At 43.0% G+C, this 21,385-nt stretch overlaps 1 protein-coding gene across 3 annotated transcripts in view; it reads right to left on the bottom strand.

Annotated features, from left to right (window-relative positions):
• Nucleotides 1-632: 632 nt before the first annotated feature.
• The window catches only part of pbx1a (pre-B-cell leukemia homeobox 1a), a 48,907-nt gene continuing 28,154 nt past the window's right edge, over nt 633-21,385 (bottom strand). Inside the window, exons 3-9 of one of the 3 annotated variants that reach the window (XM_035169396.2) lie at nt 11,666-11,910; nt 9,849-10,039; nt 9,476-9,611; nt 7,948-8,107; nt 6,918-7,030; nt 5,633-5,722; nt 633-2,510 (exon numbers count right to left, since the gene is read on the bottom strand). In XM_035169396.2, the coding sequence (XP_035025287.1) occupies nt 2,418-2,510; nt 5,633-5,722; nt 6,918-7,030; nt 7,948-8,107; nt 9,476-9,611; nt 9,849-10,039; nt 11,666-11,910 (1,028 nt within the window). In that variant the 3' untranslated portion in view covers nt 633-2,417. The other 2 variants (XM_035169398.2, XM_035169397.2) reach the window with 2 other exon arrangements.

The raw sequence follows: 21,385 nt of genomic DNA, 5'->3' as shown, positions 1-21,385 counted from the left end.
CCATTTCCTTAATGTTTCCTGAACCGGATTTTAACAATGTGTACATCAGGGGCAGATCCAGGGCTGGGACCAGGGGGCACTGGCCCCAACTGAAATCTGATTGGCCCCTGAAGAGCCCCTGTCCTGTCATTAAACTTAGAAAAGCTAGACACTTACTAATAATACTAACAAGCTTTTTTGAAGTACACAATGTGCTTGGACAAGGAACGATTTTCAAAATCTATTTAATGATGTGTGGCGTTGCTCAAAGCTACAGACCTAACAGTAAACAAGCAGTGACTTAAATGTGCACCTTACTGAATCATGAGTTGTGCATGGATGTTGGACATATAATTGGCCCCTCTACAGTGGCCCCTTTATGGCCCCTGATCTTGAAAAATCCTAGATCCACCACTGGTGTGCATGGACGTGTCCTTGTCTGAGTACATATACACTACTTCGCTGGACAGGAGCCAGTATGGAAAGGACGAACATGTAAAAGAGGGGATGTCTGTTGGCAGCCACTGACCTTTGGTGACCTTTAGTTATCACTACAGTGACCGTGATCGCCGTCACGCCACCGGTTGCTTTTACGTAACGCTGAGTCTTTGCTCTCTCGTAAACCCCCACAATAAAAAACTGCTGATGTGTGGTCTCGCTGTATGACATATCGTTTTTAATGTGTTGAAAACCCTTTCCAACAAAGCAAGTCAAGCACAATGGTGCACATAAACACATGTTGAAAGTTCATGAGCTAATTCACGAGAGTAGGAAAGCAAAAAGTAATAGCCAACATTAAGCATAACAATAAAAAAAAAACAACAGAATACAAAAACAAGTAGGCCACACAACATAAAAAAGTGTCTATAAACAATGTTAGACTGGTCAGAAAACACATCATCCCACATAATGACTCGCCCCTTCTTTAGTGCTAAATGGTTAACATTTACAATCTTCATAAATGTCTGACACTGAAAAAAAATCAGCCTGATAGTAGTGAGACAAGCAACGTGTCTACATTTGTTTTGGCGTCAGTTCTCGGGCGACTAAAGCAGTACCAGCAGAGTAATATACTGATTCATGTGTGAATTAGCGCGAGGAAGAGGACACAGTTCAACAAAAAAAAAGGTGAAACACAACATTATCTTTTCATCAGCGTGTCCTCAGCGGAGCAGCGGAACAGGTGTGTCCAGATGTTTCTTGCACGGCGATGATCAGTGGCTGCAACGCTCTGAGCATCTCCGGACCTGCCCTGCAGATTCAGGAGCGAGGATCCACCGAGCAAGTGCGTTAAAACTCTCTCAACATAATGACTTCCTGGGCTGAAACACAAACTCGGTTACAGACGTCCGTGACAGACTGTCTTCAGTGCAGAAGGTGATACTTCTCTCAGTGGGACGGTATTGTTCACTTGATCGTAGCACCAAAGGTAAATTGAAGAAGATGGTGATTTGAATGAAAAGATAAAGAGATGACGGTGTAAAGATGTGAGGAAATGATATATTCAAACTGGCTTTACGTTGACAAACTTCTCTTGACGGTTTTGTTTTGGTTACGTCAGCAGTTTGGCATCGTCAGAAACTTCTCTACTGCAGCGGTGACGGTGGAAAACAATGATGGATTCAAGTGAAAAATAAAAAATCCTCCTTTTCTCATTGCGATTGCCACTCCACCAAGATGCTGCAGAACCAAAACCAACGGCGTGTAAAATAATTAGTTTTAAGCTGATATATCCTCCGCCTTAATGAATGATGTCAAGCTTGTCCAATTGATGACAAGTATTTCTTTATTGTTTTACAGATAACATACTTCACAGGGTTACCTTAGAGGTAAGATGTCTGCTTTGACTCGTCGGAGACAGAGGGGAAGATGAACATACTTTTTTTATCAAGCACACATTGTAAACAACTGAGCAATATTTAAGTCTAAATGGCGTACCATAGAATAGGTGAGAGACAACAAAATGTAAGTAAGAAGATGTGCCCCTTGCTTGCAAAGACAAAAGTTTCATTTTACAAAACAAATAATGGTCACTGACAATTTTTTCTACTTTTTTTTTTTTAAGTGGCTGAGAGGTAGAATGAAGTATTTTCAGTTAAAATCAATGATTTGATTTTCATTACTTAATCATATCATTTCATCATAATGAAAACATTACGAGTGAAGACGTAACCCCAGCCCTCTGAATATAATGTGAAATCTGTACAAATGTCTCCGTTGTCTGCGGCATTGTTTTCGTTTTTATTGTGAAACTTTTTGTTTGTATCCCAAATGTCCAACGTTCTAAGCAGAGGAAATATTATTTGTTTGTTTTTTTGTTAGGTTTTCACAGTAACTCTCCAAACACTGAGATGTGAATTCCTTTCTTTAACACTGTGAATAGCAAGGTCAGTCCATGTTTGTTTTTTCTTGTGGATGAGCTGTAGAGATGGATATATTCAGTTGGAAGTATCCGAATGAACGCTCCCGGGTCCTTCTGTGGGCGATGTCACTGACGAAGGAGTCGGAGCATCTTGCCAGCCGCCATTTGTCTGTGGAAATAAGACAGGAAATAGATCATTTAATAGAAATACAGTCTGATACAAAATGCTCATATCTTCAATGATAACACATAACAAATTATATGAAAAGACCGAATAATCAATTCAAGTGTTGCTTCTGCAACCAAAGTCTAATATAACATTTTCCTCTGTTCCACAGACCTCCACTGTTTCACTACTAACACTTAATACATCACTGAGCCCCAATATTCCTTCATCATGATGAACGTGGTGGTCTTCCTCCCACTATCCAGAAATGAAGCTGAAATGCTGTGAATAGGAACGCCACCATCTTGTGCATTTAGAGCCAGACTCCGCGCAGTAGCGATCGGGGGATGGATAGACGTACCAATCGCTATCGTCAGTCTTAGCTGTCAATCATGAGGATTCTGCCCATTTTTATAATATCAAATAAAAACCAAACTTACTGGAGATAATAGTATTCTACTTGGACGTACATCAGTGTGAGGAGAACTATGTAAAATGACAGAATCCATCTTTGAGAAAAATGGATTCGACGTACTTTGACTTTTTTAGTTTGGCCCATCTCCCACACACTAGCACGGAGGAGGTTATGACATATACTGCAGCCGGTATGTGCATCTACAGTCTGTGCATGAGCGCAGACATACACATATAAAATATATATATACTGTACATTTTATAAATCAAGATAACGTGAGTCCTAATTTGAAATGCAAGCAGTGATGTCCAACAGCTAATCTAAAAGTCAACTGTAAAAACTGGCAACTCTTTTCTATGAGACTGTTCATTAAAAAATAAAAAATAAATGCTTGCGCCACTTCCCTCATTTCTCCCTCCAAACAGCTGAAATAATAATAATGTGAGATAAAAAGGAGAGATGAGACACAGACTACAGGGACCTTTCATATATCTCAGAATATACCCCTGAGATGCTTGACAAAAGAATAAATTATCACAATAAAAAGTAGCTCTTTAAAATGGAAGCCCTCTCAAATCATGATAAAAGCTCGACTAAAGACCATTACGGACATTAATTGCAATTTCCGCGCTATTAGTGAGAGCTGGGAATGTGCTCTGGCAGCCCCTTATTTCCAAACCCTGTTATTTTGCGTAAAGACTGTCTGTCATCTTATTCTTATTCAAACATTTCTCGTCTCGGAGAGAGGCAACACCCACCAGCAATTTGAGGGGTGTAATTGCTGCTCGGTGATCAAGAACGAGAGGTGAACCACGAGACTTCAGTCAGTAGTTCTTAGAAAGAAACAAATATCAAGTGCGCTCAATGAATGCAACACTAAATTCACAGCCCCTTGCAATTTGTGTTTTAAGTGTGCTATTATTATAAAAGCACTATAAGAGCCTCACATCTCCATACAATAATATCCTCTATACTGTATGTTTCTATATTACTATTTTTATTGTTTATATCAAATTTAATCTGAAATGAAATAAAATCTATTTCACAATAAGTATTTTTAGAAAACATCACAGACTGATATTTTAATTTCTGTTATTTTTAACTGGACTGGACTCTGAGTGTCTGGTTGTACATTATTGCTTGTTGTGGCTGTAGCTATTTTTAGTTTAATTATAAAACTCAGACAATTTATTAAGATTTATGTTTAAACTGATTGGTGGGAAATTCATTAGCCTCATTACCATTTGCTTGATCCTCAAGGAGTCGTAAAACCACGAGAATGAAAACAGCATTATATTGGGTTTGCAGGAAAACTAAAATATTTGCCCAGCTTCTCAGGTTGCAGCTGTGTGTTCTAATTTAAGAATATGGAAATAACACTTATTGTGTAATTTTGTTTGTTTATTAGTTAGCAGGATGACGCAAAAACAACTGAACCTATTTCAATGCAATTCTGTGGGAGGGTGAGGCCTGACCCAAGGAAGAAAAATAATTCATGGATCTGGAGTGTGTGCAATTTGGTGCAGATCCAAATAAAAATCTGGATGTACTGAATTTAAATGTGGTTTCATAAGGGGAGTGTTGGACCTTGGCGGAGGCATCTGCTCTACTGAGTGACATTCTAGCTCTGGTTGTTTTCAGATTGTGTGAGAAGATACGGTATATTTTGAAAAAGAGGCACAACGTAAGAAAGGGGTTAAAAGTCTTTCTGATGACCTCCGGAGCAATAGTTTTGTAAAACGACCACAGGGTGTATTTTTTGTCTGGAAATCAAATGCTTTGCTCTGTGACCCCAATGTAAAATAAATACATGAAAGGGAAACTGGTGCTCGAAATTCGTAATTGATTCATAATATTGTTAATTCAATACATAAACACTTAGCTTAGACTTTTTTGCTCACTGATAATTTTTGATCTGCTTTCCCCAATATCCCACACAGCGACACAAAGCATCCACCACCTATCTCCAGTGGAGCCTGTTGCATGTTGTAACTGGCTTGGTGCGTCCGTTCTTATTTTAGCACAGGGGGTGTTGCAGGCTTGGCTGTCAGTGTCGCTGTTCCTGTGGATGAATGATCTGACCAATGTGCTTGGACTGTTAGCCCAAAGCCGCGCTCTTTCTGTCCCTGTGACTGTCGTATTGATTCTGTTAAGCCCGGCGCGGCCTGTCGCTGTGGATCTACATGCGAGCACACCGCCTCCAGTGTCGCCTGTCCCGCCCTGCCCAGCCCGGCGAAGGGACCCAGAAAACTCTGCCCGGCCTTTGACAAGCTAAAGAGTTATTTTAAGAATTAGACACTGGGAACTTTTTCTTTGTTGTGAAGCCATTTTTTTTTTTTTTGGCAGAGGGGTTTGAGAGGTATGACCCCGTCCTATGGTGCCAATGTGAGAGCAGCATCGGGAGGGAGGATGACACCTGTGTCCTTGTTCCTGTCGACTGCAGGTGCCTCGCAAACACTAATATCCTCCGACAGGCTCGGAGCGAGTCCAGCTACTCAGCCTGGTCGCTGCCTCGTTGCTTGCCACCTAGGGCAACGCTGGAGCACACGGAGGGGGAGACAACTGGACAACAGCCCAACCCCGACAAACTCTGCTAAGTGGCATCCCAGAGTACACACACAGAGTGACACAATATAATACACATCCTGCAACCGGGGAATCATCGCAAAGAAGAAGAAGAAGACAGAATGAGATTGTTTACAGGTCTTACGTTGATGCCCTGTGGACTGTACATCTGGCTGGCTGCGAGGCTGTCACTGTATCCGCCGGTCTGGCTGATAACATGGCGAAGGGTATCCACCTGGAACAGCGGGGACACACAGACAAAAGGCCCGGTCAGACAAAAAGCTCTGGATAACAAAGACAGCCATGCACAAAGGAAAGGTCAGTCTGATAGTGAAAGGGTACCATAAACAAGAAAAGGTTACAAACGGTGAATCAGAAGGGTTTGGCTGCTACTACAAGCACGATAACAGACATCACAAAAGGACACAAATACGAGAAGCATGACAAGAACTAACGACTGAGAATATGACACTGGAGCAAACGCTCTACATAGAAACACAAATACCCAACATGGCTGCCAATAAAATATCTATCTATCTATCTATCTATCTATCTATCTATCTATCTATCTATCTATCTGTCTATCTGTCTGTCTGTCTATCTGTCTGTCTGTCTATCTATCTAGCTATCTATCTAGCTATCAATACATCTTGAATAATTTTCATAATAAAAGTTCTTTAATTGGAATGCACAGCCACTCTGATGTTCACTGTGAAGGAAGCTGGAGGAGCAGCATGAAAACACACTGCACTGCTTTATGGATTATTACAACCAATCAGACGACTCTACTCACGAGTCTAATTTAGTCAAAGATGTACTTTCTCTTTTCTTTTTTCCTTCTTTTAATTGCTCTCCTCTGGGAGTGCGGCCATGATTGGAAAAATAATCCTTTTAAACTAACATGAGATTCAATAATTTAAAGTCAACCCCGAAGACCTCTCTACCCCCTGTAGTCTTCATCATTGTCTTTCTTGCATATTCATGAGCGACCTAAAGCATTGGGAGAGCTGATCTGAATAGAAAAGGGGGGACGGCGGGATAAAAGAAAGGACGCCAGCAGCACTAAAACTAAATGAAAACATAACTTCGGGTGGTGATTCCTTCATCTACGACGAGAGTTATAACGCTGAGGAACACTGGATTTGGTCATCGCTGTCCACTGGGGCAAGGTCAGGGAGCGACAGTGCACCAGTGGCTATGTGAACTCTTGTCAGGAGCATTGATGAGTGTTGCACCGTTTCCAAAACTGTCTGCAGTCGTCTGTGGGTTGACAATGGCTTCGACATTAATGCAAAGCTCCGGGCTAAGAGTAACCTCTGTCTGACTGCGTAGGGCAAGTTAGTGTGCGTGCGTCCACACTTACAGACTGGTCAGCGGTGGAAGGAAATAAGAAGTGAGCTTTCAGTCACTAGACTCATAGAGGCGCCTACCTGGGATTGTATGTTGGCCCCAACCTGCCCCCCTTGGTACGAGTCCCCATTGAGGGACTGCACACTCATGAACAAGTCTCCGGAGTTTGACATGTTAAAAGAGCCAGCAGAACCTGAGAATAGACAGAGGCAGAGGAGGACAAGAAAGAGGGGAGAGGAGAGGAAGGAGAAGAGAGGAGAGAAGCAGGGAAGAAAATAGAGGGACAGAAAATAGAGGGAAGGAAAAGGAGTTAAAATGATCATGCATCAGCACAAGTGCATTAAGTGGGTTAGTTTGGGAGGGCGGCAGGCATCATGAAACAGGTTTTTCCCTGCAAACCTGCTCGCTACAAATGCAGTGGGTGCACATTCAAATATCACTGAACCATAATTCAAAAGAAAAAAAACAGCCAACAAGAACCACGAGACAGAAAATCATCATAAAACTGTTTAAGTCCGGTTAAAACAAGGCTTATTGATTACATGGTTGTTAAATGTCCATGCTGCGAGTGTTTCATTAAGGAAGTAATAATTGATCTGCAGGAAGACCCAAAGAATAGTCGTCGTCCTTTAATGGACCCCAGCTCCCCAGATGTAAAGAGACCATCGCGTAACTTGATTTCAACACCCGGTCCTAATCCAATACAGTTGCGAAAGTCGCTATATGACAAAAGACTGCGCTTGCCCTCCGAGCAGCTTAATGGCATGCACGAGGTCAACCGGACAAGAGGCAGGAAAAATTAGCGTCCGCAAGAACGAGAGGTCAATAACAGAGGGAGGGAGAAAAGGAAAGAAAGAGAGAGAGAAAGAAACAGGCAGACAGCAAAGGCGGAGAAAACATGGAATAAGAAGAAGCGAGAGAGACGTATCATATTACTGGGTTAGTAAAGGAGCAGAGGGGCCTTCTGTTAGTCTGACAGCACCAGAGACTGAATTCTTGAGTTGTGTGCCTCAAATATGAGAAGATTGTGTTCTGCTTCTAAAAATAACTCTTCACTGATTCTTCGATCTATAATGGTTCTGGTGATGTAGCCGGTTGTTTGACGCTCACCTGCTGAGTTGGGAGTTGATGGCGAGTTTGCCTGGCTGCCTTGGGCAGACACACTGGTTGCGCTGACCGCGGTCCTGGCTGCGTACATGTTGGCCTCTTCCTGGAATTTGCCGATGTTTTTCTTGTATCGGATTCTCTTGTTACCGAACCAGTTCGACACCTGTCGAGATATCAGGGACAAGATGCAGCAGCTGGATGAGAATAAAGTTACGCTTTTATCTGTGCAATGGAAACCAACAAAAGACAGACCGAGGGCAGGTATTTGAGTTTTGATAACACTTTTCTTGGGGTAATAAACACAAAACAGCCAGCATCTGGATTGTGATTCCTATTTTCACTGCCAACTTTTGTGACTATGTCAAATTTCTACTTTCAAGTAGACATGTGCTTGTCAAACTTTGAATCATTGCACACTACTGCAGATGAGTAATTATTATTATTATTTGGTATGTACTATCAAAGCTTTGGCTAATTAAAAATGCATTAGAGGACCTGTTGCATAATGTCCCTGTCGTATGTTGTATGTTGTTTATATGTGGACGATACGCAGTGATGCTTTAACGCAAATTAAGCTCCTAACAGATAAAGTTATTTCAATTTGGATTTTTTCGACCCATTCGAATGAAATGATGACTGTAGGAATTAAAGATTTTTTTCCCCCACACATACTGTGACAGAAAGTGTTTTGTCTATTTTTATCCATTTCCTCTCTGGTTATCTGATCATACACGCAAACAAAACAGTTCAGTTGCAACAAGGTTTGGTATCAAGTTAGTTGTTTGTATAATGTTAAATTGTTCATTACTAATTTCACTTATCACCAGCTGACTCTCACAAGATACTGTAGAGCACAGTGGCCGGATCACCACAACCACAGCATCACTTAGCTGTTATATTGAATAAGATGGATTTACAAGCTCTTTGCATGTTCTTTTAATAAGTAATATCAAACCGCCGGTGAAAAGAACAAAGATTTTCAAAGTCCAACCTCCCAAGACAGTTACAGACACAAATACATAGAGAGATACTGACACCTTACAAACCTGCTCATACACAGGGTAGACAAATTAACAAAGAAACCATTTAACTTCAGTGACTCTGCCTCTGTCAGGCTTTTAATTAATTTAATCTTTTAGCAGGAAGTAATGCACAAAAGACCCCAACCCTCCTCCTGGAAAAACAGTGTGATTGTATTTTTAACAGCATGTTAGTTACAGCACCATTTCAGTGTAAAACCACAGCCAAAGTTAGAAGGCTTTCGATTGATGTTAAACCATGAATATGTTCAATTCAACCACTATTTATCATTCTGTATTTCTCCACTTGCTTGTAGGGTGTAAGGGTGGTGATATATTTTCTACCTGAACTGGATATCATCTCATTATGTCCATTGGAAAAACAAATGCGTGTCTCAGGAGGAAATATAACCAAAAACCAAATTAAATCAAATGTAAGATCCTGCCGGCCTTGGTTCAGTGAGATTGTTTCCTATTCATTTTAATTGTATGATTTTGTTAAATCCGGTTACCTGTGACACTGTGATGCTGCATTTTTTGGCCAGCTCCTCTTTGGCCTCCTCGCTGGGGTAGGGGTTACTGAGATGGGAGTAGAAGTACTCATTCAGGATCTCTGTCGCCTGTTTGTTGAAGTTCCTCCTCTTTCGTCTGGAAAAGGAATGATAGGAAATCATTGAAATAGACTTCAAAATCAAATAAATATAATTAAACAGCATTTTAAACAAGATGGCTTAACAGTGCTTAATCTGAAATGAGAACAAAAACTCAAAGGTAGGGACACATCTGGACCTGGTTGTCCAATATAAGGAAAATTTAAAAATAAAAGAACAAAGCAGAATGCAATAAAACAGAGGGATGAGTTTTCTCGCACGGAGACACACAGACCTGGCATCGAGGAAGCGTGAGCGCAGGATCATGACAGCCTCGCAGGTGCTCTGCTTCAGCTGCATCTGGATGGAGCTGAACTTGCGGTGAATGATGCTGACCATGCGCTCGATCTCTTTGGGCGAGATGGGTCGTGTTCGAGACTGCTCCCTCAGCAGGTTCATCACATGGGTGGTGAACTCATTGCACGCCTGGATGCACAGACAGACAGGATTCATAAAAAGAATAACTATCACCGACGCTCAGCAGCTTCAGACAGAACAAAAGGGTGAAATTGGATTCTGGAGAGGCTGCAACTTTGCCGCTATGGGCCTTGTAGGAGCTGACAGTACAGCATCAGTGTTCGGGGTAATAAGAGCAGTCGGGATTAAAGCAGCACACGCCACACGCTGTTTCACGTCAAACAAACGTGGCGGCGCAGTCATACAGCGGCGGCAGCAGGACTCGCGGTACTGTGAATATTAAAAAGGCTTCTCTTCAATGGGAGAGAAAATGTGACAAGTGAAGAGAAATTTAAAATGACAGCAGGCTTTCAGTCTCGTTCACATTCAAGAGGTTTAAACCGTCTCACCCTCTGTTCACTCCATCTTTCAGTCTACCTCGTTCCCCCTCCGTCTGAATCAGTCACTGGATATGACTGCATTCAGAGTCAAGGTGTCTGTTGCTTGTCAACACCGGGGTTACGTCAGTCAAAGTGATGCACCGCGCCGCCGTTCTGCTTGCGCACACACGGCAGACACCACTCACTCACACGTGCGCGAGGTGTACGTAGCGCGGTGACACAAAAATGCTCAGGTGTATATTGACTGTGACAGTTAGCGATGACTCGCCTTCCTCGGAGAAGATGACAAACCCACCGCGCTTTGACTTCCGAGGGAATGACAAGGAGTTACAGTCTTTGGAAGAGAGCTGGTGTGTGACTGATACAACGGCTGCTTGGCTGCTGAAGATACCATCTCTGAAAGCTCGGCTTGTCATGAGTTGGCCTGTGAGAGCTGATTGCAAGAGCATTATACTTATATCTCATCCATCCTTTATGCCAGCGTGCTCCTATTAATGTGCACGAACGCAGATTATCTCAGGATGAATTGACCCAAAGAGGAAAAGAGAAGAGGTGCTGAACAAGAGGCCAAAAACACAATATTCACTCTCACAATTTCTTCAATTCACTTCAGTTTAACTCTTCTATTCTGGCAATAAACCCGACACACTGGCGCTTTACGACAGAATTAAATCTTATGTTTAAAGGACAGTCAAGATAATCAGTGCTTTCATCTGCTTTGACCCCGTAAACAAACTAGGTACAATTGGCTCGATTTGGCACCTGACCAGACTCAGCGAGAGGCCGCGGAGCAGCGAGAACACTGATACAAATTTTCTATTGGTGTAACGGACCTCGGTAGGTCCATACAGATTGACCCCCACTGTTCGGAACACAACGTGAAGAAGTTTACACATAAGTGTAAGATTTACTCTTGTTTTAAAGTGATAATTGTGTACATTTCAATCCAGAGATGCAGTTAAATCAGAGCAGTTGTGTTGATGGCAATGCATATACACCATAATTTGTCTGTGGCGAGACCGGCAATAATGCCTTTATCTTTGAAATAAAGTCATTAAAGAGTTATGAGGAGTTTTTCACCTTGTTGACCAAAATGTGCGGCGGGCTGAAATTTTACCATAAAATAAATATATTTATGTTATAAATGTATAAATATAAAAAAATATATATTATTTATTTATATTTATTTTATATCTGATACAAAAGAAGTGTAGCTGAATAAATGTTGTTTGAAAGCAAATCTTCATGGTCCCACCTGTTCGTACTTCTCCAGCTCTGTGTGGTAAATTTGTCGGATCTGCGACAGCTTGGCCCGATAGTCGGAGTGTTCTGCTGAGTTATCGGCGCCGACGCCACCAGCGGCCGCCGCGGCAGCTGCTGCGGCTGCCGCCCCTCCACCTTTCTCCGGGCCAGCCACGCCCTCCGCCAGCAGCATGTTGTCCAGTCGCATCAGCTGTGGATCTGGAGGCTCCTCCTCCTGGGCGCCTCGGATACTGAGCACTGTGGAGGACAAGAAGGTGATGACGTCAACATCACGCCACCGAAAAGTCTAATTTGTGTTTTTGATGATTAACATTTAAGGTGAACCAAGTGACTGAATAACAAGGCAGATGAATTTTTACGGTGACTGAAACGCAGGAGTGTTTTTTTCCTCTGGTCCAGCCGACCAAAGTGAACTCCCTGAAATATGGCCGTCGTTTTAATAGTTCAAGTCTGTGCCATAAAAACCTGCAGCCTCACACAGGCTGGCAGCTAAGGAAGGTCGTAAAACTATCATTTCATCGATTCTGACTATCATTTCATGTAAAAAATTAACACAGCCTTCCACCACAGTTCATCTTTCATTGCTCTCCTTATGCTCAGACTATGTTCAGTTTCTGGCTTTATTTTATATTCGCCTGATGGCTTTATTATCTCGTCAGATGTTGCCTACAAAGCAAAAAACAAACTAATGACACAAGTGTGACACAGAGCATTAATGTCTCAAATAAATCAGCTCCGAAAATTAGCTGGAGCTAAATCAAGTAACACAAAGATGATGATGCACAAATTAGAAATATAACAGTACTTAGATAGAAATAGCAAAGAATAGAAAAGGTTAAACTTTCATAATTTACTACCACGTGATTTGTAATCATGAGAATTCAGTAATTCAGCACATTTTGACATGAATAAAACACAGAATGAACATAAAGGAGGTTATGTTTTCATCCCTTTCTGATGGTTGGTGGTTGTTTACACCAAAACTACGGGACGGATTTCCACAAACCTTGGTGGAAAGATGGGTCGAGGAAGAGTTTGGTGCAGATCCAAATAAAAATCTAGATCTAATTAATTTAAAAGTGGTTTTATAAGGGGACTGCTGGGCCTTGGCGGGGGTGTGCGCTCTGAGTGCCATTCTAGTTGGCAAATTAATTACACACAATATAAAACACATAGATAATTCTGAGGTGTGAAGCAGGAAACAGACATAATTTAAGGCCCTAGATTATTTGCATGATTTGATCATATATGATATCACTATTTATCTTTTAAATATCACAGTTATCATTAGTGCCGCTGCATAGTGACACCCCTGCCTCATATTGTAACCACCACACTTAAAGTCCCAGTGCAGTATGCACAGTGTCAGGGGTCCTGAATGAAGAAGGACTTTTTCACAACTGATGCTTGGGTCTGTTTGTACATTAGTTTGGGGATTTGAACCAAAACAGTGAGTCTTCAAACACCTACGGGTGGTCGCCTCTCAGCAGCGTGACCGCAGCAAAGACAGGTCTGCTGAGAAGGACACGCATAAACAACGCACACGTACAAATCAGATTCATTCTTGCACACAAGATATTTTGAGAGCCATAGACACAGACTCCACTCACACAAAAATAAAAAGCCTTTATACTGCTGACTCCATAACACTATTTTGACTCCATGCTGGACAATAACACACAGGTGTTGGAGCATGTTGTTATGTTTAGGCTCGGCTGGACTGCCCTGCCTCTCTCTGCCACTAGAAGGCTCCCTCGGTAAAGCAGCAGAGTGGCCTGCTATTCTCGGAGGTGCTGAAAACAGCCGACCAGGTGCAGCCCTCCGTTCCATCCACTGTCTTCAAGGACAAAGGCAAAGCTGCCACCACATTTTTCATACGACAAATTTAATCCACGCATCTATCAAAACCTTTCAGGAGGACGACCCAACGCGACTGTCTCCTCCATGACGACTGTAGACAGTGACGCTAAATGACAGGTTGTGTGACAGAGCAGTAAAAGCCATATTGCAGCCCCGCGCACAGTCTCCAGTCACAGCGACGGCTCCTTTGTAATGAGGATGTAAGGTTGAGTCGCCCTGTGACCTTTCTGGTGAGCGGGGGGTCCAGATGGATTCCTGGGGAAGCTTGGGAAGCTTGTCGTCTATCCTCTTATTTTCAACCCCCCTGCCGCCCTTCCCTTCTCTCCTTCCCTTTCCTTTCTTCTTCTCCTCCAGCAATAACATCATCCATTCCCATCAGCTCCAACACGTGAGCAAGCTCAGCTCAAGAGGCAAATGTCAATGGCTATCAGACGGCTGGAAAAGGTCAAGAGTTCAGGTGGGGAGCAGATGCATACGCGCACGTGTGTGTGTGTGTGTGTGTGTGTGTGTGTGTGTGTGTGTGTGTGTGTGTGTGTGTGTGTGTGTGTGTGGTGGTGTGCACATGTGCAGGTAGATGAATCTGTGGATATTTTTCATGTGAATCACACCGGCGGGAAATTACAACACTCGCCAATTTGATTCTGACAAAATAGTGGCACATCCCAACCAGAGGGGGAATCTAATGAGCCTGAGAGTGATTTATTCATTCGCTCCAAGTCCCCGAGTGCACAACTAAAAGCATGAAATGGATTAAATAAATACAATTAATAAGGAAAATCAAACAATTCACTGTGCTGTGGCATAATTGCCCTAACCACAGCCATCAGCTTTATTTATTTCTGTTCAGTAATAGCAATGAAATCGATTAGACCTCAATGCCAGTCAGGCTGCTTGTTGTGAACTCTGCAGCCGTGGACGATGCATTAACATAATCACCTGACAGAGGGAATTGCCCTCTATTACAATACATCACATGCTCCCAACACTTGAACACCGAGATCCTTTTATACACACGTTAAAGTCTATCGCAGCAACAAAGGTATGGAGTCCGTACACGCTCCGCCATTCTCTCATTCCACGGACGGCCTCAGATTAGTATCTATAAAAAGAAGATGGCCATCATCTCATCTTGATCATTACCGACAGACTTAATTGAACAATGAGAGGACACAATTCCTCCTCTCCATCGCCTCCCTCCCTCCCTCCCTCCCTCCTCTCCTCTCCTCTTCTTTCCTTCCCTTTGTGCACACTCTTGTATAATTCCCTCCCTGAGATGTGGGCCACTAAACCCAAAAAGGCAAGGCATAAAAAATGAATACGTATCATAAACAATTCTCGAGCCGCTTCCTGAATAATAAATGGGACTCTAAGAATAAGCCTTTGTTTTGGTTATTGACAAAATTAATTTCTGCTGCTTTACTTCCTTAAGAGCTGGCTCATGCCCATCGCCAAACTGCCTGCTGTTTGCAGACAACTGCAGTGTAAATAAACATGACGATTAAGCCACCCACTCGTACAGGCAGGATAAAGGTGCACACATGCAAACACACACACACACACACACACACACACACACACAGGCAGAATACACAGCCGTGCACATTGGCAGTCTACCCTGAGCGCCCAGCCTGGCGCCCTGCGAGTGCTTTTAAATGAAAACATGTTTAATTAATGATGTTGAAGTATTCTGTCACAATTAGGGAGATTTACGGTCAAACAAGGCAGCAGTGATGTCCCTGACAGCCATGATGAAAGTTTACCCTCCTTGTCTCTGACTGGCAGCAAGCAGCCAGCGATGGACTGGATCCATTTCCCATCAATACAGTAATGCAATACACTCCGCAGCACTGTGGCGTATATATATGTGTGTGTGTGTACGTGTGCGTCTTAGCTCCTTTCCACATCACATGACCCCAGAGAGAGGCAGGCAGTGGCTGCTCCGTCTATCGATTGTGTGGGCACACGTCATCTAGGGTTTCAGCAGTTAATAAATCAGGCCTGCCCGTGACACAACCGTGTGTGTGTGTGTGTGTGTGTGTGTGTGTGTGTGTGTGTGTGTGTGTGTGTGTGTGTGTGTGTGTGTGTGTGTGTGTGTGTGTGTGTGTGTGTGTGTGTGTGTGTGTGTGTGTGTGGGCCTGTCACAGACCAGTCAGCAGGAGTGAAAGCGACAGCCACATGATAATGTAACATCACCACCATTCATCCCTGCCACACAGCATTCTGAGACAAAACAACAACAACCAGGAACCTGAAAAAAAAGAAGCAGCGTGATTTACAGCAGACATGACAAGTATCACTAATACAAACCCTCCCCTCGCTGCTCCTTCAAGGAGTTCAGCGTCTCGCTCTCATCTGTGTTTGATACAAGTCCAATAAAGCCGTCTCCATAGGACCCGGCGCTGTTCCATATTTCACACTGACCCACACTGCAGGGGTAAACTACACTGCTATAAGCAATGCTATTATCATTACTGGGAACACGGAAGGAAGCATTGCATTATATGCAATTCAGTCAATATGTGGTCATTTGTACCCAACTGTGTCGGGGCTTTAATAAAGACAGCACCATCATACTAAGATTGCTAATTGCAGCTAGTTTCCAAGTCTTGTCCATGAAAACAAATGCACAAGTCTCAATTTTTTCTATTATTTAAAATAGTCTTGAAATAGTCTTTACTGTCTTTGTACGTAACTGTACCTGAAATTGAAATCCTTGAACTCACCGAGGCCAAAAACCCTCTGTCTCCAGATAATGAGAGTCTATTAAAGTGTGAGAGCACTACATTACCCACAATGCAACTTGACCACCAACACAGGCAGAGGTCCGGTGAGGTCTCTTCTTTCTTACTCTACAACCTGGAGATTTTTCTTCATTCAAAACCGAGAGTTTTCAAACGCCACCAATCAATTAATCAATACAGACCCATTGAAATATAACAAAACTCTTCTCGATACACATTAAACCAGAGACTGTCTGATCAATGAAAAAAACAAGGCTTCAGTTAATCATTATTTCCATTGCATTGACTAATCAGCTCATGGCCATGGCCCAACACTAGATCCAGATTTTTATTTGGATCTGCACCAAATTGCACACACTCATAAATATCAGTCCCCTTAACATCTCTGATTTTCATCATCAAGATACATGAATTATAAAATTGGGGAAAATAACAAAAGCCGCAATTAATAATAAAGAAAGTGATAAAAAATTCCATGATCTGGCCCCTGATTCATATTCACTCCAAGATTTCACGAATTCATTCCTGACTCATGCAACATTCTTACACCAAGTTGTAAGGTAATATGTCCAGTAGTTTTTGTGTAATCCTGCCTGATTTTTTCATAAAGATCCATGAATTATTCCCTGGGAAATTGGTGAAAGTGTCTGCCCCCTAATCCAGATCCGCACAGAAATATAATGAGGTCTCCCCTGACTAATACTGCCTCCTTCCACCAAGTTTCCTGGTAATCCATCCAGTCAGACAAACAAACAAACACAGACGACAACACAACCTCCTATGTTGAGGTAACCAGTCAGATCTCCATGTTTTCTGTGTTCACAGCTATGATTAGTATTTTAGGTTCAGACCTAAATTACCAATGAAGCAATCCTCATTATGCAGCACTGTGCCATATTTAATGCTGACCCACACAGTAGGGATAAACTACACTGCTAAACAACACTATTATCATTACTGAGAACACCAAATGAGCATTATGCTGCGTTATATCCAATTTACAGTATATACCGTCATTTCTACTGAATTGAATCCGGGGCTTTAATAAAGAAAGCACAATAATTATGAGATTGCTAATCATAGCTCACGATGAAATCTATGCCACGGAAACTATTATTATACTTTCAACATGGTGATGTTTAAATTGTCCTAAAAACGCTCTGCGCCGTGAGACCGAAGCTTAGATTTGTGGTCTCGTCGTGAACTCATGGGAAACTTTCTCAGGCCCAAAATGTTCTCTCCATCACCAGATAATGGGAAGCTGTACAGCCTCAGTACACAAGGGCATAGTCATAAAGTAGCTCTAAAACAGCTTTATGTTTTATCAGCCATCTCAAGTATCATGTGCAGAAAAGGGGGCAATAGCTGGAGTGTTGTATCTGACACTGGGCGGGCGGGGGGGGAGAGGAGTGGGGTGGGGTATGCCAAGGACAAGGAAAAACACCAAAGAAACACTGGAGGGACAGGCAGAGACGAGGAGATGTGGATCGCACCGCCGAGGAGGGAAGAGAGTGATGGAGGGAGAATGAAAGGCGAAAAATAGAAATGGAATAGGAAAGCGAGGTGTCAATTAAAAAAATGAACCCAAGTGCATTTGGGAGGTGACAGCTGGTGGGAGACGAGCTGACAGGCGTCACATTAGGCGGATTTGGTGGCCGCTCCCCTCATCCCCTCCTCTTTTTTTTTTTTCCTCCTCTCCCTCTGTCTCTCTCTCCCTCTCTGGCTTTCTCCACCGGCGATCGGTAGTTTCTCATGCGGCAGCAGTGGCGGCAGAAAGCGAGGCAAGAACTCAGCTTGGTGTTTTTCAGAACAAGTTCCCCCTGCAGCTACTCCTAATAACGGTAATTATCGTCATCATCGGAGGCTTAAGCAGGCCAGTTTGAGGCCTGAGGGGCTGGCCTGATAATGAGGCAGCGAGCGCCAGAGGAGAAGACCATTCAGAGCACCGCCCCGCCACCAATGCAGAGCACTCCCATTTAAAAACCCTTCATTAAAATAATTCATTATTCAAAATAGACAATACAGTAGCCCCCGCGGCTGTCAGTCTTTCTCAAGGTGTCTTAAAATATATATATCCTCTTGACTGAATCAAACTCGTGCTCAGTCCGTGCTGTTCTAACAGCTCCAGGCTGCAGCGGCTGAGTAGCTGAGGAGAAGTCACAAGCTTGTGGAGCAGAGAGCTGCACAGTCAGCCTGTCTGCAAAGAGACAAAGACGTCTCTATTGGGAGAACACGAAGTAAACAAATCCCTGATCACAACAACTTATAGATGGAGTTTGGGCAAAATACATGAAGGAATCTGTGTCTGTGTGTCTTTTCATTTGCCTGACAATGTCCCTTCAGCTTCAAACTCGGCGGGTGTATTCCTGATTGCTGAGAACCCGCGGAAGTTCAGTTTCAACTGTGAGGAAGCCTCGGACATCGCTTTACTATAACTGTTACTTGATGTGATGAAAAAATTAACACAGGCCATAAATAACAATGTCATATAAACTGTCACATAAACTGTGATGTAAATACAACTCATTACTCCACTACCTACAGGGACATTTTGAACAGGCACCAGGTGCTTTATTGTTCTAAAGTGATATTTAGCATTTTAACCTTTATTTAGTAGTGTGCGGGTGATCAGAGAGCGCCCTGGGATTTGAACCTGGGACATGCATTTACATGGTCAGCGTCTTCAGCTGCTTGTATTCCTCAACACACCATCGGTGTAAGAGGGGCAGCATCCGACAATGTCAGCAACTGTCTGACCCACTTCCTCACCCATTTTATGCAGCAATTAGTGATGGCACAACACGTCTTACAAGTGTATGTAACCTAGAACGATGCTCAGTGGAGTGCATAACGACACCACGACACAAGAGCACTCTTATGAAACCATATTTAAACTCACTACATCCTGTTTTCATTTTATCTGCACCAACTTGCACAAACTCATCGATACCAACCTCCTAAATATGTCAGAGTTTTTTTTATCAAGATCCATGAATTATTTTCTGAGAAAACAATTAACATGTGGATGCCTTCCCAACCGATCTGGCAATGTTAAAGACTGAAAAACAAATTCCTGGATCATCCCTCTGATTCTGATCCACACCATAATGCATTGGTTTAAGGGCTTACTATAGAATTTAGTTACAGGATATAATATATTATTGGTGACAATTTTACACTGACTTCCTTAATGTGTCAAATTTGTCTTCTACTTTCCCACAAATAAATCCCGGGCCTCTAATGAAATAACAGTGTGGTGAAGGCGTGCGTCCCTGGCAACAGTTGCTGAGGAGATGCCGTGTAAGGCCTCCGGAGTCAGGGAGGAGATGGTGCGTGACAGTTAGCGTCCTGCCCCAAACTGTTAACCTACAAGCGCTCCCAACGCACCAGGACAAGACACGAAACAAGAGGTCCAGCAACACAATCCTCCTCAAGTCCCCGCGGTGTGCATTCCTGTGCATGGCACATTTCATAAGGCTCCGCTCTTTGACTGGTGATGAGTTTATGCGAAGGTAATTAACAGTAATTAATCCTTAATTACAGCAATTAGCAGAGTCGCAGTAAATTAAGCCACATCTGGAGGCAGGGAGCACGGCTCGACAAGTAGGGGTGGGCTCTTTGACAGGGGGGGGGGACGCAGAGGACGTGTAATTGTTTAGGTCTACCTGGGTTGTCCATGGGGTCTGTTGGGAACTGTGCAATCTCAGAGGTGGGCGATGGGGCAGGGTCTGACAAACGCACACACGCCTGAGAGAGAGGACGTTTGCATCTAAACAAAACCGTCTCATCTGTGGGAGAAAGAGTCCCTTAAGCTACCGCACAAGGACACCCACCATATGGCCTCTCTTAGACAATAGCGCTCGTGGTTCTGCTTCGCTGTGCTCGGCTTTTACTTGACAACATGTGAACATGCATTTTACGCAGCGCTGCTATGAGGAGAGCCCGGCTTGTGTAGTTTGCCTCTCTGGAAGAATAAACCTCCCACCCACAACATCCAGGGAACAGAAACACACACACGATTATTATCCTGCAAAGACTCACATGGTTGAGTCTGCACTATCCTCTCTACCTTTAAAAAAAGATCCTGAGTGCTTACTTAGATTATCCTGTGATGCATTTCATCTCCACTGGGACCAATACCTTCCTTGATGACAATGCTCCTCTTCATAAAGCACAAGTGGTCACTTTGAATGGCATGATAATAATGTTAGCCATATGCCTGTGCCTCCTCTTTAAAAAGATATGATCCCATTGTCTTGTCTATGTTTAGATACAATGCAAACTGAGCATCTCAGGTCAGGGGAAGGGTTGCATCAGAAAGTACAAAGGAGGAATCGACCGGCGACGTGAACCCTGATAAACGCTGATCCTGGAACGTTTTAGGGGTTAAATCGTCATCAGCTTTTAGATCTTCTCCCCCTGTCCAAATGTTTTTGCAGCAGAAGCCCTGAAGCTCCGCACAAGCTCAGATCACACTCTCATAAGACTACAGAGGACACTACTGTTGTCCCATGACAAACCATAGCTAAACTATAAGACTATCTAGAACATTGTCAGTGCGGCAGGTCTCGAGAATGACATTACAGGCCAATATGACGGCTGCAAATGCTGACAACTTGAATTATTGATTCATCCAGGACGGCAACTCTCATTTATGCCCATTATCCATCAAGCGGCAGATTATTTCCTCAATTGAATAATTGTTACCTCGACCCGTGTTTGTTTGTTTGTGAGTTAACAGGATTACACAGAGACTAGCAGACAGATTACCATGAAAATCTGGATCTCGTTAATTTAAACGCGGTTTCAAAGGAGATGTAGGCTTTTTTCAGCTGCTGTACGGGGACAAATAGACATAGAAACCTGCAACTACCACCAATGTGTAGCTGAGAAGCGTAATGTGGCCTTAGCTGTACGGCTTGTTTTAATTTAAGAGAGATATGCAGTCTACAATCCTCTGGGAAATTGTAACCAGCGAATATTCGTCACTTACCCCTTGACAAATCACCAAAACAATGGATTCATCATTTATTCAAATATATGCAGATTAATTTCTATTCTAAAAACTCAATGATGAATTGATTCCAGTTTTATGTCCCAGAAAGTGAGAA

This window comes from Hippoglossus stenolepis, chromosome 11 (genome assembly GCF_022539355.2).
Source record: "Hippoglossus stenolepis isolate QCI-W04-F060 chromosome 11, HSTE1.2, whole genome shotgun sequence".
Lineage (NCBI taxonomy): Eukaryota > Metazoa > Chordata > Actinopteri > Pleuronectiformes > Pleuronectidae > Hippoglossus > Hippoglossus stenolepis.
The sequence above is the reverse complement of the archived record's forward strand: the minus strand, read 5'-3'. Positions and strand labels throughout refer to the sequence as shown.